Raw genomic sequence first — 20,274 nt, forward strand, 5'->3', positions numbered from 1 at the left:
CATGAGCTGCCAGAGGCGGGAAGGGGACCGTGGGGAGAGGAAAGGCCTTCTTAGTTAACTTGGTTAACCCTCTGCCTCTGTGCCCCAACTCAAAATCGGTTCCTGTTCAGGCCCTGCTGACTTTTGTGAGGAAGCCCCTGAGTTGAGAGAAGTAAGAGCCCATGACTTGCGAATGCCTTTGGTCTGTAGCCAGACAATCCCAGGACCCTGGCTGGCTGGCACTGGACCATGGCGCTGATCAAACAGGAGCCACAATGCTGGGGCTTCCCAGGGATAGTTTGCCAGCCCTCAGTGGAGAGCGTTTTTAGGAAGAAGCGCCAGAGAGGAGCTCTGTGTCTCTGGGAGTTGATGGACTTGATAAAGGGTTTGAGAATTGCTGCCCACAGCGCTTGGTACTGATACGCACAGGGTTCGTCAGGCCCTGCAGCCAGCTCCCCCAGGGGCGGTCCACACGGCCAGTGGGACTGGGGCTTGTTTAGTTCATCACAACACTGTTAGAGGAGCTGTCGGGTTTGAAAAAAATGCAGACATTTCAGCTTAACCCCAGACAGACCGGGGTGGGGGGGTGGGCCTGTGTGACTCACCCCCATCCTGCGTCCTCGTCCCTGCCTGTCACACGCGCCACATCCACAAACGTCGGGGACTTACACTTCCAGTTGGAGTTCTTGAAAGTAAAGCAAGAATTTCACCACTTGTGATGATGCAATCTACGTACAGAATCCTTTTAGAATTTTTTAAATTTCTCTAACACTTAATTCAAGAGCACATTTTAAAAAAAATGATCCTGTGATTAAGTCTCTTCAAAGCATCTACTTGATTGTCACAGAAACAGCTCTTTTTACTCTTGTTTCATGACTATAATGTCCAACTAAATTTTCTATCTTCATCAACAAATACTGCCGTCTTAAACAGTTTGGGAAGTGGTCCCACCTGCTGCTTGGTACACAGAACCCTCAGTGGGCGGCTGCAGAAGACCCGGGTGTGCGTGAGAGTCCCGCCGGTGCGCACACAGCTTGAGTTGGCTCAAGGGAACAGGTGGCATGAGGCTAGCTGATTGGTAGGTCAGTTAAGTAAGTGGAGGTCATTGACGGACTTGCAAGGTAGGTGTTGCTGCACCCGTTACAGATGACCGTGCTGGCTCCACAGTCCCTGCCCACCTGCTGACCCCTCCCTGCTGGGGCCTCAGGCGTCACTTCTGTCCTGCCTGGCGGGAGTAGGCCTGAGTGAGACCCTGTTCCCGCTCCTCTCTTTGGCACTGTGCTCTTGTTCTTACCGAGGAGCTGCCTTGTAAAGGCATCACCGCCCTCCCACGAAACATGTCCTGAATGGAGGAGCAGCCTCCTGCTGAGCGTCCAGGAAATGAGCTGTTGTTCACATGGCGTGTTCTACACAGTCTCTGCCAGAAGGAAGCCCTTTCCTCTGGTTTGTCCTTTGAAAAACATAGACACAGAGGAACCTGGGTTTTGATTAACTTGTTTTTTAGGTAGAAACCTGTTTGTTTTGGAACTAGATCAGTGTGAATCATGAGTGCAAACCCTTTCTAATCTCCATAAACCAAAATGAGCAGCAGAGCTGGGACTGTGTGGGCCACTCACCCAGCATCTGAGGTTTTACAAGGATTGCAGCTGTTTCTCGGTGTAGGGAAGGCTTGCAGCTGGCCTCGTGGGTCACAGAGTGAAAACCAAATGACTTCTGGGCTCAGCCCTGTGTTTCCAAGGACTTAATTTAAAAAGGCTCCTTAGTACCTCCTGCCATGGCCCCAGATGTGGCAGGGACCTCTCCTGGAAACAGGGGCAGACAGGCGCTGCCCTGGGAGAAGGAGCAAATCTCGTGGCTGTGCTTCCAGCAGCCAGAGCCTTGCCTTACTGCTCGGTGACGTCACTCAGGGAACAAGGCAACACACGGAGACCCCGAGTCTCTTACGCAGTGCGGAGCCTCCTGCTCAAACTCCTGTCGTGATAAACTGACTGCTTATTCAGCTCCGTCTGTAACCAGGTGCAGATTTCTCATCCAGTGTGTCGGACCTTTGCAGCAGCCCAGTGTTTGCATCTCTGTTTTGCCTCTGAAGCAGCGGAGGCCTAAGGAGGAGAGGTACAGAAATTCGTCCATAACAGTGATCCCATGAGGGAGGAAATTTTTCACACTTCATAGAAAAGGAAATTGAAGAAATATTAAACGAGTTGGCCAGGGTTCCACAACTATAATTAAGTGGGTTTTGAACTCAAATTTCTTATTCCAAAGTCCTCATTTTTTCCACCACCATTCACTGCCTTTTCAATGGTCTCAGTCCCATATATTTGAAATAGAACCCTGGGCTTTAATAGAGCATAAGCTAGGCCCTAAAATAAGGTGGAGGCCATGAATTAGAAAGATAATTAATCGGACACTGATTTCGTATTTCTAGTGCTGTGACCACCGGCGGCCTGTAATTGTTCCAATGTTTGGTTTTTCTCCTCTGTGAAGTGGAAAGAATCCTAGCCCCCCCAGGCTGGCTGTGGGCGTGAACCGAGTGCTGGGAGGCCATCAGCTACTGCTCAGCCCAGAGGCCCCTGGGCGGAGCCTGGCCCGTGACCAGCCCAGTCTGAAGGCTCTAGCGTTACCGTCATTGGTCAGAGGTTCTTTCCAAGGAGAAGCCTACCTTTCTGTGAGCACCGGAATTCCATTTTCAACAAAGATGACCTCCTAAAGCAGGAAAGAGACCATTTAATAAACTCTCAACGCAGTCCACACATATTTCCCTTGCTCCTTCAGTACTCCAAGCATGGGTTTGATCTCATTTTATTGCTTTCAGACTATAAAGTATACAAACATTTTCTACTAGCCAAGTACTCCAACCTGCTGCTTACTGTACTAAAGAAGCTCACTGATGTGGGGATTAGTGTCTTTTCAGTCTCGTTAATATGAACCAGGGTCGAGAGTCTGCTCATCCCTGGGAAGGAACCCTCAGATTGAGTTTCAGACTGTCAAGACTGGGGTGAGCCTGTTTCCGGAGTAGAGAAAGCCACACGCTGACAGAGGGGCTGTGCTGTGGCCCTTCACCCTGAACTTGTGTCGGGGATAGTGAAGTCGGCCTCCCCGCGTTCCTTTGTCTTTGCTTATTAGCATGTGGAACACAGTTCATTAGAGATGATGAAACTCAAACCAAGGTTGAGCTTATAATCTGTTATTCTCAAAAACATTTGATCCTGAAAGAGATTTTTCCCCAGTATTCTGAAAATTTTTGAGCATATAGAAAACTTGAGAGAGACTTGAATAATGAATACCTGTAACCGCCACCTCGAGCTTAGGTCTGCAGTCAGGATTGCGCTACGCTTGCTCTGTCTCCACACACCTAAAAATTTATGTTATTTTTTATGCATTTCAGTATAACTTGCAAGCATGAGTACATTTCATCCTTAAACATTTTATAGTATATATCATTAACTAAAATTCAATATTTTTCTATAGTTATTTGGAGGTGGTAAATTTATACAGAGTTAAATGCATAAACCTTAAGTCTGCCATTCCCTCAGTTTCGATAAATATGTGTATTTGTGTGACCTAAATTCCTATCAAAATACGAAATAGTATCATCACCCTAGAAAGTTCCCTCCTGTGCCTTCCCAGTCAATTCTTACCCCGCCCCCCAACCCCAGGAGCGCCTCTCCTGCCACCCTGCACCGCTGCAGGCTGCTCTGGCCTCTTCTGGGACTTCATGAAAATGGAATCGGTGCAGTGTGTGCTCTTTTGTGTCAGGCTTCTCTGAAAGACTTTAACTAGAGCTTTAAAATGAAGTTTGGGCCCTGGCTGGTGTGGCTCAGTGGACTGAGTGCCAGCCTGCAAACTGAAAGGTCGCTGGTTCAGTTCCCAGTCAGGGCACATGCCTGGGTTGCGGGCCAAGTCCCCGGTTGCAGGGATACAAGAGGCAGCCAATCCATATCTCTCCAGCACATTGATGTTTCTCTCGTTCTCTTTCTTCTTCCCTTCCCAACTCTGTAATGGAATGAATGAATGAATGAATGAATGAATGAATGAATGAATGGAAAGAAAGAAAGAAAGAGAAATCTTCTTTAGAAAAAATGAAGTTTGAGGGTGCTCTCAACTTCATTTATCCTACTTCTTCCTATTTCACGAGTTCGGCGGTAATTAGGAGGGGCAAGCTGCAGGAGGTCCCAGGACAGCTGATGGATACTGGTAGGATATTTGTATTACGTATGTGATTTTTGTTTTACATCTTAAATATTATAATTTGGTGCTCAAAATTTCACATCGACAGACCTGGTATTATGAGGCTGGTGTTCCCCTGTGGAATCTGAGCGGCCCACAGATGTTGGGCTTCTTTCCCTGGCCACGCCAAGGGAGTGGATCGTGAGTGGGAGCCTAGGGTGTTTTCTTGGGGCTCATTTGCTCCGGAGCCAGATGAACCGGCCGTGCAGTGGGCTGCAGTGCAGTGCAGACTGCAGAAGAACGGGGCCAAAGGGAGGCCTCTCGGACGCTGGTGGTGGTGGTGAAAGAAACCACAGGACCAAGAGGCGGGCCACTCGGCGTTCGCGTGACCAAGGGCGTCCTGAGGCCCGTGTGCTGCCCCCTCCCCCGCCCCGCCACTCCCCCTCCCCCCAGGAGCCTGCTTGTGAACAAAAAGTAGATTGTGCGAATTGGACTAGAACCCAAATACATAATCCTCATTAATCTTTTAGGTTCTTGTCCCACTTTTTAAAGCCAATCCTTGGCACGCAACCCAGGGTTCTATGGCAAGCAATAATAAAGGTCATTGGAATCTAGGTCTCTCAACTTTTTTCTTCTTTCAGCAGTTTCTTGGGGCTTTGAGTTAAAGATTGCTGTTCGAGTGTGAGAAAGTCACTTGGCAGGTATTGTGTACAAGTAGGACACCCTTTCGATCACGTCGTATGAAAGGTCTGGGGCATGAGCACTCTGGGTCAGGGAAAGGGCTGGCTGGAAGACATGGGGTGAGAGAGGCTTTGGGGAGCAAGGCCCAGTATCAGCAACCCCACAGGTACAGGAAAGATAACACTGGGAGGGAGGGAGGGAGGGAGGGAGGGGGGGAGGGACTCAAACTGGGTGGGCGGCTTTCCTCACTCCACCCATCTAGCCAGGACAGACACCTCATGGGCTCTGACAGAAAGACAGAGCTCTGGCGTCTCTCAGTCTGACAGAAAGTGAGGGACTGAGAGCAAAGGTGACCATGTAAAGAGGACAATGAACATGCCCTGTGATGAGGCAGAGGGAGCTGAGACGCCCGCACTCTGCTCTGCGGGAAAGAGGCTCCTCCCTGTCAGCAGGGCTGCGTGGAGCTGGCACCCTGGGCCACTGCAGGTGCTCAGTCATCCCTGCCGCCTCCCCCACACTGTCCAGCACCCCCTCCTCAAAGCAGTTGATGAGGTTAGAAATCAGACAGATAATTTACTTCGATCCGTCATTGTCCTTCCCAAGGCTTGTGCAGTTCAGTCTGAGGGGGGAGGGAAGAGAATAACCCAGACGCTGGTCAGTGAGCCTGTTTCAAAATGCAGAATCAAAGCTCTCTAGGCTCAGAGCCTGTCTGCTGCTGAGAGGCAGAGGACAGAGATGGGGATGAATTCTTAGTGGTTTCTGGGCCTGGAGTGTAGCCATTAGCAGTCTCCAGGGCTCCTTGCACAGCCGGAGTGACGTCAGCAGCCACCTGCTGGATGGCCTGGGCACGGGCATCTGGTGAGGCTGGGGAGGTTGAGACTCGGTTCCTCAGCCATGTGCCCCTGGGAGTGCGGAGGGCTGTCCAAGCAAGGCCAGCTGGCCAGAGGAGAGGGTCTGCCACCTGGACCCCCCACTCTGCAGCAGGAAGCTCAGGTCCTCCAGGGAGCAGGCTTGGCTTCCAATGACACTTACTGGAAGTGAGACTTGTGTCACCAGCAAAGTAGAGCTTCCATGTCCTCACCTAAAAAATGAGTACTACATTTTCCTGGCAGCAAGTTGAGGCTCTGTAGGATTGATTGTTGAACAGGCCAGCTGGTAGTTGTGGGGTATGGTGGTTTCTGGGCCGCAAGCTCAGGAGTCTGGAAATTATTGAACCCAGACGGGGCCAGCGGTGTTGGCTGCCTTTCCCGTCTCCTGTCCCAGTGAGGTAACTAGCCTGCTGTGGGCATGTAACAGATGGCACCTGTTTCCGTGTGTCACTGGGCACCCCAGTGCGCCAGCTCTGCACAAGGTACCCCATGGGATCCGAAAGAAGCACAGCGTGAAACAAGATCTTCACCCTTCATTGATTGTTCGGTAGTATCTCTGGGATACGCCGTAAAACAGCTAATCAGGGAAGTAACAGGGCAAAGCAGAGCGTCTCTGTGCCGTACAGGAGCACATGTCGGGGGCGGAGGAGGAATGGTCCAAGGTGCAGGCCCAAGGAGGCTGCTGTGTGTTTCCCACTGTAGGGGGTGTCTGAGGAGCTGAGAGCACCCCAGGCAGCAGAAAGCGGTGGGAGAGAGTGTCTGGCATCAGGAGCCAAGTTCAGTGCTGGTGATCCACAGAAACAGCTCCTCATGTTCCCACTCTCACAGAAGAAGGTAGAAGGACGCCTGTCCCTTTCCCTTCCTCCTCTATGTTGGCCTCGCTCACGGGCAGGTTAGCTGGACTGATTTCTGCTCTCTGATATTGGCTGCTGCTTCTAACTTGTCCCACCTCCTGGGGGGCCGTCCATACAGGCCGGCACACAGAGCACCCATCAGCTGTCCCCTCCACCTAGTGCCCACTGAAACATGGGCAGTGTGGTCTGAGTTGCCCCCCGCAGCCAGGTTATGGTGGGGGAGGGGGGCGGAAGCCTCTCTGCACACAGAACATCGCCTCCTACTGCCCACCTGTGGGCCACGAGGGGTCTGTGTCCCAGACAAGCAGCCGTCGGGCGGCCGAGCAGCAGTACCTCCAGTGCTTGTGTTTGGGGTTTTTTAGACATATGGTGAATACATTTTATACAGCCCTGGTAGGGGGGAAGGTGAATTAGATTAGTCCTGAATGCTTTCTGAAAATGGACTGTTTCCAAACATCTTTTGAATCCATGAATCCATTATTGTGATAACCTTCAGGTCTTTCCTCACCAAACACAAATACAAGTTCTCTAATTGAGTTCGTGCAAAGCACAGTATGAAAGTGTGGCTATTTCCCACCTCTCTCCAAAAAATGACACTGATTCTAAACAACAGAAAGAAAAGAACATCAAGCTGAGTCGTTCCTTCACACCCCACCTGCCCCTTCCCCTGCCATTCCCACGAGATGCAGCTGGTTTCTGGGAAAGCAGCCTAATCAGATCAGTTTTAAAGCCTAAATGGTTAAACTGTGTGAAATTTAAAATCAAATGAGAGTGGTATCTGTCTTGTGACTGCTCCTCTTAGTCTAGACTGAGATGAGCATATCCGTTCTCTGCTGGTTCTAGGCCATGGGGGCGGGGCGGGGTGGGATGATGTGATCCAGCTCCTCCCTGTCTCCACAGCCCAGGACCCTTCTCTGCCACTTCCCTCTTAGCCCTGAGTGGCCACCAGGGCAAGACATAGTCCTGAATTGATTGCAGGTGGTCCGTAAACTGCCATCTATTCCCAGTTCCTCTATAAACTAGGATCTTCTCAGCTTGACTTAGCTACTGCAGTTCACAGAAAACAATGTACTTTCTACTTGGGATGGAACAGTTCTCACCCACCCAGAGGGCTGTGGAAACCTGACCTATTCCTGGCCCCTTGTAGCTGGCATGATCTGGGTCCTGGGACAAGCAGGAAGGGACCTAACGAAGCAGCAGCAGGGTGTTCAACTCAGTTTACTTTGATTTCAGAAGGCCCTTTGGCAAAATGTCATGAATTAGGCACCCAGGAGATGTGGATCGGATAGGCCAGCTGGGGCTTTGGACATTCGGCAGTGATGATGATCGCGAAATACACAGTGTAGATGACGGCTTCATTTCAGAAGACACAGTATCACCTCTGTTTCAGCTCTGTCACCCTGACGCTCCGCGTGTCCCTGGGAACACTGCTTCTTCACTGCTGGCTCTGCATAAATGGAAACCATTTCCCCTCCCCCTTCCTCTCTCAGTCTCTGTCTCTCTCTGTTGCCTGTTTACCATGAGCCGGGCATGGGGTTGAGGGCAGGTAAAAAGGCAACTAAAACATGCTTGATTCCTGCCCTCATGGTGGCCACGTGGTAACTGCTTCCCGTACACGCCCTCTGGCCTGGAGGAGGGGTCCAGAGGCTGGTGGAGCGTCCCTGGGATGAGGACCCATCCCCATGTAGGGAAACGTTTCTCACCCTGAGCGCCCTACTTTTCTCTTATGAATGTGGAAAAGGAAAAAGAAGGCGCATCAGCGGATACCTACTGTGTGTCTACTCTTTGCCCAGCTTCACACTCGTCATCTGACCTGACGCCCATCTGTCCTTTTGTGTAGCCTGGGGGTGGGGAGTGCCTGGCCAGGAAGAGAAGAGCTGTCTCCAAATTCTTCTGAGCCTTCCCTGTGGAAGAGGAGGTACTCTAGGGAAACAGTGGGACCCTGGGCTGAGGTTAGGGAAAAAAAGGTTTAAGTCTGTAAAAAGACAAGTGTTATAAATTGGTGTTTTCTACAAATGGGAGTGAACTGACTGGGACAGACAGCAACTGCCCCATCTCGTTAAGGCCTTTAGCAAACTCAGACATGGGTGGGGGCGGGATCACACGGCCCCGCTGCCCCTAACTCAAGGCTCTGTGCCTGGAGGAACTTTCGGGAAATGCCTAGGACGTGCCCCACAGACGGACCCGCACATGCGAACAAAGATGTGTGCAGAGCAGTGTGATCGTAGCGCTGTTTACCGTGAGAAAAGATGGGATTCCACACGTGCGCAGCGTGGAGCCTGGTGCGTGAATCACCATAAAGCCATACATCGGGTGAAACCGTGCCTGATCCATTTAAAAAGGGTTCCTTTTTCCCCCCATTTTTCCCTTTAATTACTTTATTGTTTATGCTATTACAGCTGTCCCAGTTTCCCCCTGCCCCCCTCCCACAGGCAGTCCCCACACCGTTGTCCACGCCCATGGGTTGTGCATATATGTGCTTTGATCATTTTTTTCTAAGTTCTTTTCTGTAGAAAGAATTCCAAGGCGTATTATTCGACAGAGCGTGGAGCGCATGTCAGCGTGGGAGGCGGGGCACATCCGTGTGTGTGGCGACACGGGGCTTGAACAGCCACAGGAGGACATGCAGGGGAGGCCAGTCAGACTGTTTTCTCCCAGAGGGGTGATCTAGGGGCCAGGAGACAGGGAAGAAAGGGAGTTTCTCTGGATAAACTTTCGTGCCTTCGGAATTTTGAATCGTGGAATCGTGGATGTTTTACCCATCAAAAAACTAAGTGTAAGTGGCCTTGGCCAGTGTGGCTCAGTTGGGTAGAGCATCGTCCATCCTATGGCTGAAGGGTTGCAGGTTCAGTCCCCTGTCCTGGCACATGCAGGACACAACCGATCAATGTTTCTCTTTCTCCCTTCCTCTCTAAAATCAATGAAAAAATGTCATTGGGTGAGGATAAATAAAGTAGTATAAGTAAAATTATTTTTAAAGACTTTAAGTTTTACCATGCTAGAGCATTGCAGACAGCAGAGGGGGTGTGGAAAGCAAACTGACCTTGTATTGAGCATCTGCTGTGAGCCAGGTCTTCAACCAGATGCTTTTTATGTGCGTGTTACTTTTGGTCCACACAGCCCTTCGTGCCCCCACTGTCACAGATCAAAGGCCAGGGCTTTGGGTGTTAAGAGTGCTGCTTGTCCGTCGACATGGAAGGAGGCAGCGTGAGGCGGCCAGGGCCAAGGAAAGGGGGGCACCAGGCGGGCACGCGGAGCAGACCTGCTGTGGGCACGCCCTGCACCTGCTCTGCCGCTCAGCTGTTGCGTTTCCCTTTGCTGCTGCTAAACTGGGGGTGAAGTGGCAATGAGTGTTAGCAGACAGTCATTTCGGAGGCTGGCAAACACCCTCCTGTGCTCCTCTGCTGGGTGTAAATGTGCTGCCTTTGCCTGCAAGCCACAGGCTGGCTGGAGAGTTGTTTTTCTGATCGTTGGGTCCTTACTTGCACTTAGAGAAAAGCTTCCAAGCCCTGGTACAAAAGGTCCACTTTCCATTTCTTTGGAAAAAGAGCAAGTGAATGAGCTCATTATCACTGCAGCCCAGAAAGGAGGGGGAAGGAAGAAGAGAAGGTGGCCTCCTCCTCACTGCACTGTCCCACACTGTCTGGTCAGGTGTCCTGGGGTGGGGGGCATCGGTCTGGCTCAGGGCGGCCAAAGCTACACGGCTGTGCCACACGGGGGCAGTGCCACACGGGGGCAGTGCCGAAGACAGGAGATGTGTTGTGGAAAGGAGAAAAGACACAGGCGTTCGGGCTGCCTGTCACTACCAACCCAATGAGCAATGACTGTGGTGGAATCTTTATGGGCACTTTATTCAGATGGCCGGTGATCAGAGAAGATGGCGGGTTCACACCCTAACAGACCATCTTATCTTTTCTTTCCAGGCCAGACATTTTATAACGGAGTAATCAAGGTGCGGTGAGGGCTTTGAGATTCAGGGGGGATTAGGTGAAAGAAGCTGCAACATCCTTGTCCTGGGCACTTAGCTGTTCCCAGGGGTCGGTGGTCCTCTGCCTCTCCCTGGAACACAAAGGCCCGGATGCCCCCACGTGTCCCCAGGTGGTAATCTCTAGCAGTGCCCCAGGAGGTCGGCTGTTTTCCCTGGAGTCAGGATGGGCCTTATCTGTAGTTTCTGAAACAAAAGCTTTAACATACACACTACTAGGCTTATCACTTTTTACCTTAAATTAAAATTTTCTGACTTTTGAGTCCCCTCTCTTTGGGATGGGTTGTCTGCTGTGGTCTGGAGAAGGACACGTGTCTGAGCCCTTCGGACCCCTGAGTGCAGAGCTCTGTCTGGGATCGCTGGCCTCCAGGGAGCGAAAGGTTCTCCAGTTTGGATTATGTACAATGCTTGTCTCAGCTCTGGAAATTGGCTCACGCCTCAGAGCTGGTGTATATGCAGTGTCAGTGACGGGCTGAGGACTCATGATTTGGCAGGCACTGCCCTGGGCACGTGGGGTCTTTTGTGTGATGAAGCTGGCAAAGTCTCTGCTCTGATAGAACTGAAATGCCGGCACGAGCTGTGAAATGTTCCAGGTCTGGCCTGCTCTCGCACCCTCTGCCCAGTCTCAGCCTGGGCTGGGAGAGCTGAGGGGAGGGGAGATACAGACGTATGTTGAAAGAGAGGCTCTTTGGAATTTCCAGCAGTCAAGCCCAGGTTGTTCCTGCTTACTCCCTTCAGGGCACGTCTTTAGACCCTACTGGGTAGGGGCCAGAGTGGGCCTTTCTCCATCTGAGTGGCAGAGTTCTGGTACCTCGCTGTTTGGTGCCGGACTCGGGGAGTCATCCGGAAGAGCCCCGGAGGCCTGCCCAGGGCTCTAGGGTGAGCCAGCCATGTGTAATTCAAACCTGACAGCCTCTCCTCTTTGTCTCTTGCATTTCAGATTGAGAAAATCATGAGCTCTATTGGAGAAGGGATTGACTTTTCTCAGGAGCAGCAGAAGATCTCAGGTATGGTACCAAGCAGCTGTCTTCCCCGCCGAACACAGGCCTGTGGCCCCTTCCCAGTCAGGTTTTCCCTCTGACGCAGGAGACGGAGTCTTGGGGTGAGAGGGGTCAGCCTCTGACCAGGTCCAGCTCTTAGAGCTCAGGGTCTCGACTGGCTGGCAGCCCGCCTGGCTGTTATTTTTAGAGCCATGAGCCCTTTTACACGTTGGAGGGCAATGTGTACAGATGGGACCTGTCTGCTGAGGGAGAAACTGTTTTTTTAATGAACAGTTGTCACTCCTGATTCTTTTCATGAGTGTAGGCTGTCTGAATGGCTTCAATTGGAGTGCTTCTCAGTTCGGTCTCCCCAGCTTCCCAGGCGGCTCTGGCGCTGTCTTCAAGGGCACTCAGCTCTTGTTGGTCTAGTCTGGGTCGGAGGCAGGGGTTGAACGGTGGCCTCACCAGTTAGCCCGCGTCTCCTGAGGGGCCGATTTTGCTGTCCTGCTGTGTCTGTCCGTTTTTCCATTTACTAAGTCACTTGTCCTTTTCCCTTCAGATCACCACTACCTCAGGCTTTCCTTCCATCGCAGAGCCCTCGGGGCAAGGTGCCTTGTAGAAAACCTGGGACTAGAGAGGCCCTGCCTGCGCTGTTGTCCTTGACAATAGAATTGTGGCTGTGGTGCATCCTTAGGTTGGTGGCATTCTTAAAGTGCCTCTCAGAGTAGCTCCCATACCCAGCCTGGTCTCTGCCCCTTACCAAGGAGGTGTCCTTCTGCACTGAAGGGGTAGGCTTCCCTGCTTCCTCTGGAGGCTTCGTCCAGGATTGACCCGTTAGCCCCAGGAGCCTCTGGTTCCTCCATGGACCTCTGGCTCTGGCAGGAAGTCTAATGGGTGGGGGCAAGTGTGCACATCAGGAGGAAAGGGCCTGCCGAGGCCACGGGGCTTATGGAGAGAGTACAGGCTCTGGATCCTCAGTTCTGCGTCCAAACCCTGGTTCTAGACATGTGTGTATGTGTTGGACAAGGAACCTAACTCTCTGAGCCCCAAGTTCCCTACCTACAATGTTGAGGTGATCACACCTACCTCATCGGTTAGTGGGAATGACTAGTACATATAAATACTTAAGCTAAGGAGTGTAGTAGCTGCGCCTGTTTTTTTCTCTGAGATCACTGCTAATGCGTGTTGAGACACCTGTGCCGCGGGCTGTCTCCCAGGACCCACCCCACCCCATGCAGTCTTGTGTCCCTGGGTTGTAGCAGGGAGGGCCCAGCCAGGCTAGGTCCGCCTTTGTCAGCCCTGGATTACTGTGGGGTCTGCAGAGGGAGCTCTCCTGGCTGAGAGTTTGTGGACCTGTTTCCAGGCAGCCGTTTACTCTCAGGCACACAGTCTCCTACTCTTTTGTAGTGTGCAGGCTTTGCTGAGAGTCCAGTGTTTGCAGGGAATAGAAGTTCAGAACTGAGCCCATCACTGTTGCCATTTTCACAGGTGTGCTTGGGACGCAGCCAGGAGTGGGGTTGATAACAGTCAGTTCAGCTAAGGCCGAGTCTTGCTTCCCTGTACTCCTTGGTGGCAGAGGGGCCTAAATCACTTGTGCGTGCTTGAGAGGTAGGGTTAGAAGCAGGCTTTCCTGAATCAGGATACATGGCAGCACCTCTGGAAGACACCCTTCCAGAAGAACCCTTCTCCTTGGAGGTGCTGACACGGAACTCTTTTTTGGCCTTGCTGACTCTACGCCCATTTCTGTCCCCCGTGAACCCATGCGAGTAGCAAGAGTTGGTCGGTCCCGCTATCCCCCTAGGTCTCTGGATTGTGACACAGTCTCGTTTTAGTATTCATTGAGTCGAATTATCCTCCTTACCGCAGCTTAGGAAGTCAAGGGCAGGCACACAAGGGTGGCCGTGTGAATAGATGGTGCGTCCACCCACGCTGCCGAGCCTCAGCCCGCCGTGTGTGCCCCACAGCCAGGCTGGGACCCGTGGTGAGGGTGGGCTCAGCCTGCCCCACACTCTGCCTTCTAACTGTCAGGAGGGGCTTTTCCCGGACCTCGGGGAGCACCAGCCCTCAGCCCAGCCCAAAACAGAATTCTTATTTATTTTGAGTGGTTGCTGTCAGGGTGCAGATTGTCCTTGGGCTGCTTCTGGATCTAGGAGAAGGGACCTGGCTCTGGATTTGCCAGCCTGGCTCCTCCAGCAGCCAGCTCTCAACTAAGCATAGGGTTGCCCTGCTCATGTCCTGAAGGGGGAGACCCTCTATGGCACCTGAGTCTCAGTCCTGTTTTGGGCCGTGAGTCCCTAATCCTCCAGCATTGGAGCTAGGTACCCGACTCCCTGCGCCCCCAATAGGAGTCCAGGGGGGCAAGCCTTCCCGCCGGCCCTGGTCACTCTGGCCTTGTTTGCCAAAGGCCTGTTCTGTCAAACAGAAGAGACTGCTTGGCTTTCTTTTGCTAAAATCAGTCATTTTAGCTGTTGAGTAGCAGCTAAACGCCTGCTCCTCCTGTGGCCTGATCTCCCTGCACACAGAGCCCGCTCTGCGCCAGGACCGGCTACAGCCTGTTGGATGCAGGCGCCCCCCGAATGTTTAGAGGTGGCACGCGGTCCTTGGGTTGTGTCTGTACGTGTTACTCTTGTCTCCACAGCTGGACTTGGGGTTTGGGTCTGGCTTCCCCCTGCCCTTGTCACCCCCCTCCCATGCCTCCTCCTCCAGACTGTGCCTGACCTGCTCTGGGCCGGGCACTTCTCCCCATATGCCGACAGGCCCGCAGAGAAGTCACTTCCGGGCTGTTCGGTGCGCTCACCTGGAGAATATCAGGTGCAACGCCCGGACGTCGCCTTCTGTGTTTGTGGTACCCAGGGCAATCTTCTTGGCACAGAGGCACAGTCATTCCTTAAGTGGCAGGTGGGCTGTGTCCTTGGGACCGTGTTGTTCATTCCTCTGTCCCCTCTCTGGCTGTCCTGGAGCCCGTCAGCCAAAGCTGTCGGAGTGTCCCTCTTTCCGCTGCCTGAGAAGCTGTTTCAGCCACCCGAGCTGGCGGTCAGGTCTCGCTGTCCCTACCTTCATGCTGGCAGGTGTGTCAGCCAACGTCAGATGTTGGGAAATCGGCCATTTGCTCTGGTGCCAGTGCTGCTGTGTCCTCCCTCCGAGGCAGCAGCAGCAGCAGCTTCTGTTTCAATGTCCGATCCCTGATGTATTTTCCCGAGCGTGGAGGGGAGGAGGGTGGGGAGGGGGAAGGGGAGGGCCAGGCATTATGAGAGTGAGCAAGGGCTGTGGAGCCGGCAGCAGGCAGCGTGGAGCCCAGGCGCCTTTAGACAAAGCACACACACCCTCCGGCAGCCGGGGCTTACGGGCAGGAGTGAATCAGCGGCCAGGAGCACCTGACTTCATGGGCGGACAGGAGGCTGCTGCTTAGGTCCCTGGAGCCAACAGCCCTGCTCAAGGGCAGGGGAGCTCAAGTAGCCCCGGACTCAGCGGCATCTGCTACAGCGTGCACTGGGAGGCCGCCAGGTCCTTGGCCACCATCTGCTCAGCTGAGAGGACAGGCAAGAAGGGGACCCTGGGACCCTGGGACCCTGGCGGGGTCCTAATAACCAAGCCAGTGGCATGGGCCTGCCAGGCGGGCAGAGATACCGGGAGCCACAAAAGGACTTTTACCGCGCCGAGAGTTCTCTGGAGGTGACGTTTTTATAGTTGGTTCTTCTTCCTCGTACCTCTTTCTCTCCCCGTTTTCTTTTTCCTTCTGTCTGCACTTGCCTGTGAGCACCAGAGAAGTAGGCGGTGGGCAAGGCGTTCAGCTCAGAACATCCAAGGTCTTCCAGGAAGGGCTGAGCTTCTCTCCTCCCTCACCCCACCTCCCCTGCTCAGTCTGAGGAGCGCAGCAAATAGAGGTCCTCCCTTCCCCGCTCGTCCTAGAGGAAGACGTCAGGATCCAGACAACCTGGAAAGACACCTGCTGTCTTCATCTCTCGGCCAAAGAGAGAACAGTGTAGCATGTGAATAGACTGAAGCTGACAGAGGACCACCTCCTTTTTCTTTTTTCTGCTGGATTTTGTCAAAAACTGGATCTGCCTGCCTGCCTTCCCCCTGGGCAGGCAGGTGAGTCACAGGAAGAGCCACCATGAGAGGAACATGAACACCCAGCCCCTGCAGACCCACCTGGCCAGAGAAGGCAACCCTCCAGACAGTGTCCCAGGCTGGGAGACACCCTGCCTGCCGCTGGCACCTGGGCTCTAGCTGCAGACCCAGCTCCTGGCCTGCTGGCCACACAGCCCAGCGGAGTGCGATGTCGCCGCCCCAGCAGTGCCACTCTGAACCTGGTGCCCGAGCCGCGGCCCATGCACCCTGTCAGCTCCTCGCTGCCTGAGCCTCTGAGCACAAAGGGCCATGGTTTGCTTGTTCCGGGACTGCTGGGGGAAAACAAGTAAAAGTCTCTTTTCTCCCCGCCATGTTCACTGCTGCTTGGGTTGCATGTGCTGGGTCCCTGCGAGAGCTGCCGCTTCCCTCCCGGAGCCCTCCCAGTGTGCCTGTGTCCAGAGCTGCATGGAGATGTGTGCGCTCTCCTGACCCATGTGTGCTGCAAGGTCGCAGGACTGGTCCCGCACCCACAGCCCTGAGGGCCTCCCGGATGCACAGATGACAGGCACTCCCGGCCCGGCTACTGCCCGTGGGACCAGACTTTGTGAACTACCTCAGTGTGAATGCTGACGAGGAGCTGACCCAGAGACCAGTGGTGGTTGGCTTCCCCCCACCCCTGCCTGTCCCCAACTGGTGGGCAGAGGTCATGCATGCGCCCCCCCCAGCCTGGAGCAGCTCGGCTGAGGGGCGAGCGGGCAAGCGGGCCAGCTGCCCACCCGAGGTCGTGGGTGCGTGTGGCCTGGCAGTCCGCCCTCGGCCACACACGGAAGAGGAGCTGCGGGTCCTCCGTTCTCCCGCTCTGGCCCTTTGTTCATAGTTTGTCTGCTTCATGGTGATGACTATGATGTGGCAGTGCCATCTGTCTTCATCCGAGTGCCGCTGCTACCGCCTTAACAGTCTTTCCCTTTTCAAGCGTCTGCCGATTCCTCTCTCGTCAGGGTCGCGGACGCTGGAGCAGAGCGTTGGGGAGTGGCTGGAGGCAGTGGGGCTGCAGCAGTATGAGAGCAAGTTGCTGCTGAATGGCTTTGACGATGTCCGCTTCCTGGTAAGTGCAGGCCTTCTGGGGGCGGGGGGCCCCTGGGGACCCCTCCTACTGCGGCTCAAACAGTACGAGAGGTGACTCACACAGCCGGGACTGTCGTGGGCCTTCTTTCTAAACTCTGCCTCCTCCACTCTGCTGTACAGAGAACTCTTCGCAAGTCTGCATCCCAAGAAGGAGGGTCCCTCCCCAGTCTCCCTCTCAAAGCGTGGGCCGCGTGTTGTGTGGTTCGACATCAGGCCTCCTCGTTCCCAGTCAGACACCAGGCGTTGGGGCGGACAGGACAGCCTGGTCCCTCTGGTGACTGTCTGCCCTGCCCCGTCTTATTAGCTGGACACCAGAAATCTCTTCTGTCTCCAAAACTTTGCTGTTAACAAGTCACTTGTCTGGTAGAAAGGCCTCTTCTCTGTGCGGTGTCTGGGTGGCCACAACAGCCTCAAGTGCCCCTCCATGTACCCGTGGCCTGGCAGGTGGCCGGAGGAGAGGCTGGTTGTTTGAAGTGTTGGTTGCTTTTCTGAAGTATAATTTTTAAAAAAGAAAAAGAAAAGCCTCGATGTCTTTCTTCAGGCTCCCCGTGGAGTAGGGGCCTCCCCCTGACCGTCGGAACGTTGCTGAGGGCAGGGTGCCCACGGTGACGATCCCTTTCCAGGAAGCCCTCCCTGAGACCCCTCGTGGGCTGGGCCGGGGCAGCACAGCCCAGGCAGAGCTGAGCCAAGAGGCAGCAGCACTGGTATCCCCTGGGCGGCATTTAACGGGGATGCCAGTGAGAGCTGCCACTTCTGCACCTACTGTGTGCTAGTCACCCTGGGCACGGGTGCGCCTGTGTCAGCCCCTCGAATCTTCCCAGCAGCCTGAGATGGGCACTAGTATTACTGTTTTCGTCTCCCAGACCCAGAGCAGTTAAATGGCTTGCCCACGTCACACCACCAGCAGTTGGCAGCGTGGGAACGTGCAGCAGGCACTCTGGGCCTAAGGCCACGCAGTAACCAGTCCCGCACGGTGTCCTTCCCACGTGTGAGGATGTGTGGAGTGACAACGTCACTATTTCCATGCTCTGAGTCACCCCGACTCGTGTGTTGCCTCAGGAGCTTGGTTCGAGGTGAATTTAGCCAGCCTTCCCTGCCCCTGCCCTTCCTTGTTCCCCGGCAGGCCTGTCGCCTGCTCACACAGTTCCTGGGAGCACAGGCCTGACTTGGCATTGAGCTGCCTTTCCTCTCTGAAGCAGACCCCCTGTCTCTGCCCACCTCGCTCCGCTGCCTTTTGAGGGGCAGTGGTCAGAGTCAGCCTCAGGCTCCTGCCTCTGCTCTCACCTCGCCAGTGTGGTTCCCTGCGGGTTTCCCCCCGATGAGGTGGCATTCGGTGCCTCCCCAACGCCCAGGGAGCTGGCCCGGGGCTTCCAGGAGGGGCCCTGAGTAGGACAGCTCGCTTTGCCCGGGCCATCTGCATCTCCAGGGCTGGCTGGGAAGCCTGCAGCAAGCCGCCCTTCCAAAGCCTACTGAAGGCCAGTTAGTATTTAGCTTAAAAAAATATTAGGTTTTAAAATAGCAATTTAAAAAAAAAGTTAAACTGAGTATATTTATGGTTCTTCAAACCTAACCCCTGACTCATCGTGTTCCTTGGGAAAGGCCGACAAACCCAGAATGGGGTAGGGGTTCAGCCGGGGGAGGGACGAGTGGCCCCTGGCACTGAGTGCAGCAGGGCCTCCCCTCTCTGCGCACATGCTTTCCTCAGACTGGCCATCAGATGGGCAAGGGAGGGTGGTCGCGGACTTCCCACGTCCCCTGCCTGTGCTTCAGTATTTTAGAGGCTGAGCGCTTCACTTCTAGCTCCTCCTGCTAATTCGGGAACGGGTGAGGTTCCCCGCCCTTCCCTGTGCTCCCAACCAGAGTAGCTGGGCAGGCATCTGGGGAAGGCTGGCGCTGTCCCTGGCCCAAACGTCCATTCAGGATGCAGGGCCCCTGTGAGAAAGGACCTGTTTCCATTCGGCAAGGGCCCTCTTTGAGGGAGGCCAGCAGTTCCATTTTTCCAGGACCCCTCCAGGCCCCTCCTGTGGCCCTGGGTACAAGCTGTTCTTCCTGCTCCTCTCGGTCTGCTGGGCGGCTGGCAGGCGGGGTCTGCACAAGGGCTGCTGATTGCATTGCGCCCCAGTGTGTTACCTCATGGACCCAGAGTGGCCTGAGTAGACATGCAGAGCATCCTGGGTAATTGCATCTAAATTGCCAGGTGGGCTATAACTCTAATTAAGTTTTAGTGACCAGAAAGAATGGGAAGAAAACACCCAAGAAGGGGGCCATTTTTGTTTAGAAACATTGCATGTGGTACACCGTGTGTCACATTAGCTATGGTGCATCCGTGTGGTTTGGTTTTCAGCTTCGCAGTTGTCTCCCTTGGTTCCGAAACGCCCTGCAGACGCTTCCACAAGCGCCTGGGTGCGAGAGTGGCTCCCAGGAAACCAGGCTCTAGCTGTAGTGGGTCTGGAAGCAGGGCGTTTCGTGGACAAGAGGTGCTGCTGCGGGTTCTGTGGCAGGTCCTGCTGGCTTGTCGTGGGAGTGCAGGGTGTCCGTGGGGCTCCGGGCTCCCTCTCTGGGTGGAGGGCACTATAACAGCATGCGGCCTACTGTATTTTGCCGTGTATAATGTGCAATTTTTTGCTCAAATTTTTTAGATAAAAGTAAGGATGTGCATTATACATGGATAGTACTGATTCTGTATCAGCCGTCTGTGATATGTAAATATCGTAAATTTCTCACCACTGTATAAAATTTCTTATACCTCGTTTATCTGTTGTGTTTTACAATTATTTACTACATGAAATTTCTTATACAATAATATATTCAAAAGTAAATGCTAAAATCCCTTTATAATACAAAAAACACAAATATGTAAATATAAATAAATAAATAATTGGGTTTAAAGGTTAAAAGAACTTTTTCCTGAAAGTTTGGGCCAGAAACATGGGTGCATGTTATGTTATACAGGCAAAATACAGTAATCGTCCCCTCTCTGCCTGAACCCTTCCAGGTAGTCTTTGCTGTGATGCTGTGTCAGTGAGGGGGGCTCACCCCTTACCAAGTAGGAGCCCATTTGTGTTTTTCAGCACACAGGCTGATTGATCTAGAGCGTTCTTCACATGAAAGGGAAATCTGTTTGCTCATGACTGCTGTCTCATGGTCCCAGATGTACCTGCTGGGGGCACACAGGTCATATGTAAGCCCCTCAGGAAACTGAGATCTGCCAGGCCCCCGGGGCCTTTTGTCTAAGCTCGGCACCTCCTTTCTCTTGGGCGCTTCCTGTCATGTGATGACTGAGCTAGACAAGCAAGTGCTGCAGCCTGAACATTACTCATACACTGTTGCTTGCCTGCCAAAAGGGCCATTGATCGGCAGGGGGCGGGGGCGGGGGCAGGGGCAGGGCAGCGGTGGCCAGTCGGGTCCTCCCTAGGCTGACGCCGGGTGGGCCAGCTCACTGCAGTGGCTCATAACATCACAGCCAGTTCCATTTTTCACCACAAATCTTGTCCATAGGAAACGGGCTTTCTTAGGAAAAGGAGGAAGGTAGTTGGTAGCTCCAAGCTACCAATGCTGGTACA

General features: G+C 53.6%; 1 protein-coding gene across 12 annotated transcripts in view; it reads left to right on the forward strand.

Annotated features, from left to right (window-relative positions):
- The window catches only part of ANKS1A (ankyrin repeat and sterile alpha motif domain containing 1A), a 187,332-nt gene that overhangs the window by 144,001 nt on the left and 23,057 nt on the right, over positions 1-20,274 (forward strand). For all 12 annotated transcript variants that reach the window (XM_053669099.1, XM_053669070.1, XM_053669076.1 and 9 more), the window contains 2 exons: positions 11,476-11,542; positions 16,585-16,691. In XM_053669099.1, the coding sequence (XP_053525074.1) occupies positions 11,476-11,542; positions 16,585-16,691 (174 nt within the window). The remainder of the gene's footprint in view (positions 1-11,475; positions 11,543-16,584; positions 16,692-20,274) is intronic.

The sequence above is a fragment of the Artibeus jamaicensis genome, unplaced genomic scaffold, assembly GCF_021234435.1.
Source record: "Artibeus jamaicensis isolate MK-2021 breed Jamaican fruit bat unplaced genomic scaffold, CSHL_Jam_final contig_1539, whole genome shotgun sequence".
Classification (NCBI taxonomy): domain Eukaryota; kingdom Metazoa; phylum Chordata; class Mammalia; order Chiroptera; family Phyllostomidae; genus Artibeus; species Artibeus jamaicensis.